The sequence below is a fragment of the Canis lupus genome, chromosome 25 (assembly GCF_003254725.2).
Source record: "Canis lupus dingo isolate Sandy chromosome 25, ASM325472v2, whole genome shotgun sequence".
Taxonomy (NCBI): domain Eukaryota; kingdom Metazoa; phylum Chordata; class Mammalia; order Carnivora; family Canidae; genus Canis; species Canis lupus.
The window spans coordinates 14,703,234-14,713,114 of NC_064267.1; the positions used below are offsets into that span (position 1 = coordinate 14,703,234).

At 45.9% G+C, this 9,881-nt stretch overlaps 1 protein-coding gene across 6 annotated transcripts in view; it reads left to right on the plus strand.

Moving 5' to 3' along the window:
* Positions 1 to 9,881, plus strand: part of SPATA13 (spermatogenesis associated 13) — a 144,083-nt gene that overhangs the window by 128,270 nt on the left and 5,932 nt on the right. For all 6 annotated transcript variants that reach the window (XR_004816553.2, XM_025462696.3, XM_049101060.1 and 3 more), the window contains 4 exons: positions 1,757 to 1,989; positions 5,235 to 5,364; positions 7,494 to 7,866; positions 9,221 to 9,295. Coding sequence is in view for 5 of the 6 variants with exons in the window: in XM_025462696.3 (XP_025318481.3) it covers positions 1,757 to 1,989; positions 5,235 to 5,364; positions 7,494 to 7,866; positions 9,221 to 9,295 (811 nt within the window). In the remaining variant the exon portion in view is untranslated. The remainder of the gene's footprint in view (positions 1 to 1,756; positions 1,990 to 5,234; positions 5,365 to 7,493; positions 7,867 to 9,220; positions 9,296 to 9,881) is intronic.

A 9,881-nucleotide genomic window follows, 5' to 3' on the forward strand; every position in this document is an offset into this window, starting at 1 on the left:
ACCTACTAAGTGGCTATTTTATGTTAAGCACTGATTCCAGGGTTTTCTTACCTTACCTCCTGTACTGCTATAGAGAAGGTATGATTATTTTATCCATTTTCTACATCGGAAACTAGTCCAGAGAGTAACCGACTCAGGATCACACATTAGTATGGGGGCAGGTGTGGATTCAGACTGAGGTGTGCGGCTCTGGGATCCCTGCTCAGGATGCCCAAATTGCCTCTGAACAGTCTTGTGATGACGGCGAGCTTATTAACTGAGAATTGACTGCCCGTGTTTACTACTAACAGATTTCAGAGGAATGAGACTTTATTTCCAGCTCAAATGGGTGTAATGATTGTAATAATAACAGCACTGACCGCCACCACCTTTTCGGGCAGCACTTGCTGGGTACCCACCCCAGTAACTATGCAGAGGCTGAGTATCCCCAGATCCTCGGGGGCTGGGTTGATTTTAAACAGCTGAAAATGAGGCTGTGGTGGACAGGCAGGTAGGAAGATTGGCCCCTTGAGTGCACTAGGCCTGTTTGGGATGTGGCGAAAGGCCTGTTTGGCCAGAACACAAGGTTCCAAGAGAGATACTTCAGAGGTCAGAGAAGGTCAGGCTGCAGTGGGGCAGGGCCTGGTGAAGACATAGCCTCTGCATGGGGTCTTGCCTGGACTGGAACAGCCAGAGAGTTTGGCTGAGGAGTAAGACTTTGCTGTTTCTAGGGAGGGTGGGGAGGGGGGCCTGGGTACCGGTGGCTGCAGTGGGGATGTGGAAAAACAGCTATGTTGGTGTGGGGATCTTTGAGAACCAGCTGACAAAACCGATCTTGGGGAACATGGAAGAGCAGCAGTTGGAACTGCCTGCAGGGTGTTGTGTCCCAGATAATGAATGGGTGGGTTAGGGAAACCTGCCTTGTAGGGAAATAGGCATTTGGTGTGGACATGTTGTGTTGAGCATGGTGTGGACATGTTGTGTTGAGCATGTTGAGCATGGACATGTTGTGTTGAGCATATAAACTATGGGGCAGGACACAGGCTGAAGGGCTGTGGGCAGGGTAGACAACTGTGAGCCAGCAGCCTGGCCACAGTGGCCACCGTGGGGAGGGGTGCAGGGAGTAGGGGAAAGGCCACGACGCATGCACAGGGGACTGGCAGGGTGCCGCTCGAGTCCAAGAGAGAAGGGCATGTGTCCCAAGGCCTGGCAGGGTGGCGGCAGCCTTGAGGGAAGAAGTCTAGGTGAAAGGAAGTGAGCCAGGGGCTTTCAGTTGGAGGTCAGAAGGGACATGCGTGTGGAAGCCAGAGGGTAGGATGTCAGGGAGAGGACTTGCAGTGAGGCGAGCAGGTGGTGGTCTTGCATCCTCACTTCTTGGTAATGGTCACGACTATATGTATCAGTGAAAGTAAAGAGGAAAGTGGGAGAGAGTTGGACTTGTTAGTGCCTGCCTTTTTCTTAGAGCAGAGCTAGGGCGGAGATGGTGGTGGGAGAGGGTGCTGCTCACCGAGGAAGCCCCATGTGGCTGTGACACATCCTTTTGGGATATGCGGAGGGGGCTTTGAGTGGGACCAGAGTGCCACCTGCAAAGATTACCCCTTCCGCCTCTCTCACCCTTCCCGCTCCCACCCCCTGGTCTGTAAGTGGCCCCTTCCTACAGAGAAGATGTAGGCTTATTGCCCAGGTGTGAAGAACATAGCAGAACACCTTGGGGTGCCTCCTTGTCATGGCCTCGAGCCCACCTATAACCTGACACAGCTGTGCTTCCCCTTCCCAGCAAGAGGGCTTTGCCATCTACTCCGAGTACTGTAACAACCACCCTGGCGCCTGCGCGGAGCTGTCCAACCTGATGAAGCAGGGCAGGTACAGACACTTCTTTGAAGCCTGCCGCCTGCTCCAGCAGATGATCGACATCGCCATTGACGGCTTCCTCCTTACGCCAGTGCAGAAGATCTGCAAGTACCCTCTGCAGCTGGCCGAGCTGCTCAAGTACACCACGCAGGAGCACAGGTGAGAGAGGCATGTGCCTCTGGGAGATGTGCACACAGAGCCTGCCCTATGGGGTGGAAGCAGTGCCGGCACTCTCAGCCCTGCGCCCAGCACTCAGAGCCTCGCAGAGTGGCAGTGACATGTGGGCTTAGGTGTCCTCTTGACACTCTCAGTTAGTATTATGGAAGAAATTGTCACCTTGCTTAGAATGTTCAGGATTATGAAGTCTTAAAATAGGGTCATTGAAGAGGCTCCAGAATACCCATTCCTAGAGATACTAAAAAAGTAAGAATAATTCTTTAACTCTGTCATGAGCACATAGGGATTTGTATTGCAATGTTAGTCCTTATAACTGATGTGTATTTTACAAATCCTTTTTTGTAGCTATTAAGTAGTTAATAAAACAATTTTTAAAAGACCTACACCAGTGTGAATACAGTTTCAGAAATATTTTACTTCCTGTCCTAAGGCAGCTCACCCTCAGCACAGTATCTCGTACTGCAACAAAAAGTTGCTTTACGGATGGGTGAGGACTTCCAAAGTTTCAACCCTGCAATCAGAGTGGGGAATCTCAAGGATACACAGAGTAGTGTGCAGCGTCAGCTTGGAGAAACGTTGCACTGAGATCCTGTCTAGCTCCACGCCCTTTGTTTTTTTTGTTTTTTTTTGTTTCAAGATTTATCTATTTATTTTAAAGAAAAAAAGAGAGCATGCATGCACGCATGTGAGTAGGGGGAGGGATGAAGGGAGAGGAGAATCTCCAAGTAGACTGTGCTGAGCACAGAACCCGACACGGGGCTTAATCTCACGACCCGGAGAGACTGTGACCTGAGCCAAAACCAAGAGTTGGATCCAACCGAGCCACCAGGTGCCCCTAAGACCTTTCTTGCCCAACCAACCGAGTGCTTGCCCTGTATCCGTAATCCATCCCCCCCCATCCTCTTAACACATGGAGCACCGGGCTTCTCATCATGGTCACCTACGTGCTCCATTTCCTGTGGAGCTTACTTTGTCCTTAACTAAGCTCTTCTGGAGAAGCCAAAAAGTAATCCATTGCTTACTTCATAACAACTCACTGTTTTCCTGCTTGTACATGAACAGAATGATGTAAAACTGTGCTGTGATTATACGTGAGATCTCACCCATTCAGTATTGGGATGGGCAGGCTGTTCTGTGCCATTCCCCAAGATGTGCAGGTCCCAACAATGTGGTGCCTTTAGATGGCACTGGTTGAGTCATTGCTATGTTCTCACCAGGCCAGAACTGGAATGCCAGTGGGCAGGGTTTGAGGATGAAGCCTTACTGTTTTAGGTAAGAATCAAACCTCACCTATGACGTCCATGTACAAAGCTTTCAGTGCACCTGCAGCCCTTGAATGGATAATTTTGAAAGATTCCAGTATGAGGTGGAGTGGGGGACAGGATGGGTACCCAGAGGAAATTTGCTGTGCCAGCCCACAACAGTGCTGGGTTTTAACAGCTAAGTGTTGCCCTGATGGCAATCAAATTAGCCATGGCAGTGCCTGGCCCTGCAGGGTGTGCAGAATGGAGCATTCTTTTGTCCTGTCTGCTGCCAGACTCCTGTGGAGACATAGGGCTTGCAAAAGGAATCTTTTTGCAGTTAGATTGGAAGGTAGAAAGAGAAAAAGAGCTAGGTTGCCAAACAATAGACCCTAGATGTGGATGTTAGTTTAAAGAATTAAGATTAAAGGAATAAGAAAAAGGAGTTCATTGAAGTAGATAAGAGGGAAGAGAGCTCTCTATTTTTTTTTTTTTCTGATGGAAAAATCAGAAAACTTGAATGGAAGGAAAATAGCAAAGTCAAGAGAGCCACAGATTTGAAGAAAATGTTAAAACAAAGAATAAAAAATACCATGATGAGAAACTAGAGAAAATATATAAGAGAGTAAGACATGGAAAGGAGATTGGTACATTCCAAGATGGGAAAGGTATGGCCAGAAGTCCATGTATCATTCTTTAGCAGTTAATTCTTCTTGTTTAAACACGTTTTCACTAGGAGGTATTTGCATATTTGGGCAATTTTACAAAAAAAAAAAAAATCCTTTTAAAGGAAATGACAGAAAGCCCATTTCCTTGTCTTCAGGAAAACAAAACAAAATTTTTTTCCAAAAGACCATTATACTCTGCCTCTTTTCTAGAATTGACAGAAAATCTTGAAGGAAAAAATGTACAATTATTTTGTACACTTTTTTCATTGCTGGAGGCCTTGGGTGGGTGGTTGCTCCATTATTTTGGCAGCCCCCTTGTATCTGTATTGTTCTTCCTTTGTGCTCTGCTTCTGAGTGTGAATACCCTGTCTAAAGGCAGCGGGTCGGCCTTGTGGGGGAATGCCCAGGGACTTCCCAGGAGCTGTTATTTGTGTTTGGTAAATAGACAATAGAGTCTGCTTCCAAGGCTTTTTTCCCTTGCTGTGCAGGAGGATTCTAATTCAGTGCTCCTGAGATCCTAAGGCTCTATCACATAAGACACAGGAAAGTGCTGGAAAGTAAAGAATTCAGCTCATTACCTGGGTGATTGGTTTACATGTGCCCAAATTTTTAACGCTGAGCAAAACCTGAATATCAAACTTTCCAGTATTAGCCATGCTCTGCTCTAGTCTGTGTGGAGTTTGTCTTCCTGGTACCTACAGTTTTAGAAGCTGAAGGAACAAGAGCCTGCTCCCGAGGACATTTTAGTCTGATTTGACTGTAGCATATGGAAGCAGCAGAAATGAGGGTCTGTCAATGAGGTGAATATGGTGTTAGTATTTACATAACTCACCGTGTCAAGCTTCTGTGGCTTGTGTCCTGTTTGTATCCTTTCTTGACCATCGTAAAGGATGAGACTCAAAGTGAATAATTACTCTTGAGAATAGTGATTATTAAAGTACTTCATATGGCAAAACTGGCTAATAGGAGAACCGAAGCAATCATAAAGATGGTCCTTTTCTTATTAATGAAAATAACCCATTGTCACTGTGACTAAAACTTATTTTGTGGCATTTACTTTCATTCATTGTGATTTCTGGGAAATGAATGAAAACATTCTTATTCCAAAGAATTCTGGATTGCATTCGGTCAGTTCCCTTATCCTATGGAAACTGTGGTCTATTCATGAAGGAACAAGAAAAAAGAAACAATGGCCATTATCTAAATGCCACTTTGTCTAGACTGTTAGTATATGAATCCAGGATGCAGTGTCTTACTTTGTCAGTCTTCCTCTGCAAGTTCCAGGTTATATGGTTAAAATGAACCTTCTACTTTACAGTGATTACAACAACATAAAGGCAGCATACGAAGCCATGAAGAACGTAGCCTGTTTGATCAATGAGCGCAAGCGCAGACTGGAAAGCATAGACAAGATAGCACGGTGGCAGGTGTCCATCGTAGGCTGGGAGGTAAGTGCCTCGTGCCTGCACCTTGTGCCGCCCAACGCTGCTCATGCCCTCCCTCGCTCTGGTCTAGTTTGATGACACACTGTAACATCTTGTGATTGATGTTTTATATTCTTGGCTTTAACGGTATATATATTTTGAAGCATGTAGTTGAACCTAACAGTCAGTTGCTTTACCAATAACTCATTTCCATCAAAAAAATCAACCCTGAAGAGTGTCTGTGATTGATTTATGGTTTGTGCTTTGTCTCTCCTGCTAGAAATAACACTCCATGAGAGTAACTGGAGAACATTTTCTAAATATTATTTATTTATTTATTTATTTATTTATTTATTTGAGAGTGAGGGTAAGCGTAGGGGTTGGGGGGGAAGGGAAGAGGGACACAGAGTCTTCAAGAGACTTTGCACTGAGAGTAGAGTGGGACACAGGGCTCGATCTCATGACCCAGAGATCATGACCTGAGCTGAAACCAAGGGGCAGCCACTTAACCAACTGAGCTACCCAGGTGCCCCTGGAAAAAATTTAAACACTGCCTGTGTTTGAATTGGTAGATCTGGGCAAGATTAAGATTTTCATCCTTAAGATGGGGTTAAAAATGTTGCCTAACTTCATAGAGCTATTGTGAGGATTATATAAGACAGTAGCAAATGCAGTGCTTGGCACAAGTTGTAATAATGGTCCAGCATGCTTTGTGCACACTCATGCACAAGCACTTATTTGTAAAAACAACCACAGTGACAATTGTCTTGACCACATGCCTGGCACTGGCCTAAGCCATTTTTATATGTGAACTCATTTAGTCCTCTCAATAATCTTATGAGGTAGGAGTTACTATTACCTCCACTTACCAGGCAGGGAAATGGGAACATGGCAAGGTGAAGTGGCTTGCTCTAACAACTCATACCGTTCAGATTGTTTCCAGACCAAGTAAAATTCATCCTGCTACACTTGATCTTAGCCAAATGCCAAGAAGCGATAAAATTCATCCTATGTTAAATTAATTGGTCAGAACTCACTGTTCTTCAAACCAAAGGATTAAGAAAGTTTGGACTGAGAAGTTAGGTTTTTAACTAAAGTAGGTTCTAGCAGTGAACATTGGAAAGAAATATTTCTCTTTCAGGGGCCATAGAGACTCCTGGAGCTTGGACAGGCCCTCAGACATCACTGCGTTTAACACTCTTACTTTGTAAGTGGAGAATCTGGAGCACAGAATTGCTCCAGGCAAGAGAAGTAGAAGAACTATTTTGGAGTCAAGATATTTTGCCTCCACAAAATATTGTGTATGACTGGGATTGAAGGACAATAAAGTCTTATAAATCAAAGGCCAGTGTCAGGACCCCTGGGTGGCTCAGTGGTTGAGCCATCTACCTTCAGCTCAGGTCGTGATTCCGGGGTCCTGGGTTGGAGTCCCACATCGGGCTCCCTGCATGGAGCTTGTTTCTCCCTCTGCCTGTGTCTCTGTCTCTTTCTCTCTCTCTGTGTCTCTGATGAATAAGTAAATAAAATCTTAAAAAAAAAAAAAAAAAAGGCCAGGGTCATGCCAAATATCACAAAGTTACATTGGGTTCAACCCCACCTAATACCGTAAAGATGTGTTTTTTCCTTGTGTTCTTGGACTGACATTTAGGAGATAATTTATGGTCAGAAGGTTACCAACACCTTGCTGGCAATGTGCTGTCTGGTCTTTTGTGACCAGGATCTAAAGCTAGTTATTACTCTGGGAACCATTCTCTGCATACCAGCCTCGAAAGCCAGAGCCCCAGCGTCAATAGCACTAAGTCCTCACACTTAGAAGCCTCCTTAGTATCCTTATTCTCCGAGGAGCAGCCATCTCTGACCGATTGGAGTCTCCTCATCCAGCACATTTATCACCAATCCTTTCTTGTCAGGAAGTCACTTCAGATACCACAGGGCACTGTAACATTTTCCCACTGAGTAGGAAATAAGGAAAAGAAATTTTGCATCCAGGGAAACTAGCAGCCCGAGATTTAAGTGGCTCTGCTGCCTTGTGGAAGGATGCCTCATAAGTGGCAAGTTGGAGAAAGAAGGTGTCAGGACTTGTTCTTGTATCCCTGACATGTTCTGAAGGAACCGGAGCCCGAAGATCTTAAAATGTGTTTTTATCCTTCCAGGGGCTGGATATCTTAGACCGAAGTTCCGAACTGATCCATTCTGGGGAACTGACCAAAATCAGCAAGCACGGCAAGAGCCAGCAGCGGACGTTCTTCCTGTTTGACCACCAGCTGGTGTCCTGCAAGAAGGACCTGCTGCGCCGGGACGTGCTCTACTACAGGGGCCGCACGGACATGGACGAGGTGGAGCTCGTGGACCTGGAGGACGGCCGGGACAAGGACTGGAACCTCCACGTCAAAAACGCTTTCAAGCTTGTCAGCAGAACCACCGATGAGGTGCACCTGTTCTGTGCCAAAAAGCATGAGGACAAGGCGCGGTGGCTGCAGGCGTGTGGGGATGAACGGAGGCGCGTGCAGGAGGACCGTGAGATGGGTGAGCGGCGCCTCTGCCTCCAGCCCCGGCCCCAGAGCCAGCAGTCCTCAGCCCATTCCGGCCATACTTGCCACCCCCGCCCCAGGGGCAGGGGAGATAGGCCAGATCTGCAAATCCTGAATACAGTTGACCCTTGAACCATGCGGGGTTGGGGTGCCGACCCCACACACAGTCAGAAATCCATGTGTAGCTCTTGACCCCTGCCAGAACTTATCTACTCATAGCCCACTATTGACCGGAAGCCTCACCTGTAACATAGTTGAGTAACACACATTTGCTGTGTTATATGTATTCTATGTGGTGTTCTTCTAATAAAGTAAACTAGAGGGATCCCTGGGTGGCGCAGCGGTTTGGCGCCTGCCTTTGGCCCAGGGCGCGATCCTGGAGACCCGAGATCGAATCCCACAGTCGGGCTCCCGGTGCATGGAGCCTGCTTCTCCCTCTGCCTGTGTCTCTGCCTCTCTCTCTCTCTCTGTGACTATCATAAATAAAAATCAAAAAAATAAAAATTTATTTATAAAAAAAATAAATAAAATAAAGTAAACTAGAGGAAAAATGTTCTTAAGAAAATCGTAAGGAAGAGAAGATACACTTACAGTATTGCTCTATATTTATTAGGAAAACCCCGCATATAAGTGGACCTGTAGTTCAACCCCATGTTGCTCTAGGGTCAGCTGTGCTTCTAAACATGCTGTAGGACAGACCAGGACAGGTGGAGCTCCTACGGGCAGCATTTATTCAGTAGGCTCAGGGTGTCGATGCTCATAGCGCCCCACTGCACCCGCTAACGTGTCCTGGTTGGGAGGCTGTCATCCTAGTGTCCATCCTTGTGACCATCGTTGCTACTCTCCATTTGTAGTCCGCTCAGCCTCTTAGAGTTCCTTGAGGAATAAGGTTCTTTGCTGCAGGTTATGTAGAGCACCTCAGGGTTAATATGGGTTATGGTTCTAATTTTACTCTGCAATGATGTCACTTGTTTTTATTTTTTTTAATTCAATTAGTTAACATATAGTGTATTACTAGTTTCAGAGGTAGAGTTCAGTGATTCCCCAGTCTTATGTAACACTCATAAGTGCTCATGCCATCATATGCCCTCCTTAATGCCCATCACCCAGTTACCCCATCCCCCACCCCCTCCCTTCCAGCAGCCTTCAGTTTGCTTCCCATGATTAAGGGTCTCTTATAGTTTATCTCCCTCTCTGATTTCATCTTATTTTATTCCTTTCCCTTCCCGTATGCTCCTGTGTTTTGTTTCTTAAATGCCTCATTTGAGTGAGTCATAGGATAATTATCTTTCTCTGATTGACTTATTTCACCTGTTTTGAATATTTCTCATGTCTGTTCCTAAATCCAGGAATGGAAATTTCAGAAAATCAGAAGAAACTCGCCATGTTAAATGCTCAAAAGGCAGGACACGGAAAGTCAAAAGGTGAGTTTTGAAGGAGGCTTCATTCATCTCCTTATCTCCTTCGTGTGTGTCAGTACTGGAATTAAAATCGGGGAGAATGTCTGAAGTCTTTACTGTGCTGGTGACCAGCGCTCAGAGTGGAGGAGAGGCGTACAGGTGAAACTCAAAATGATAGGGCCCTTCCACTCCCCAAGATAGGAAGTTTAAAATAATCTGCATTTAGTTTTGAGTGTGAGTATGTTTCAGTATTTACCTCCATTTAAATATGAGCCTATATGGTGTGTTTTGAATTAGTACCAAAGAGCTTCTGCATCTCCCCATCCTGAGGAAGTACCGGTGTTCTTCCTCGGGCCAGTCACCAGGCTGAGGCAAACCAGTAGGTCCTGCATGTTTTGGGCACACGTGGAGGAAATCTCTAGCCCCAAACTGCTGATCAGTGCAAGCTATGTTCTGATGTAGGGAAGAAAAAAGATCTAAAAGTCCAGTACATGAAGAAATTAGTTGAAAAGAAGACACACTATCTTAGTGAGAGCAAGGACTCCCTACCCTCCGTGCACATTAGAATTGCCTGGGCAGCTACTGAAAATCACCAACTCTCAGGTCACGG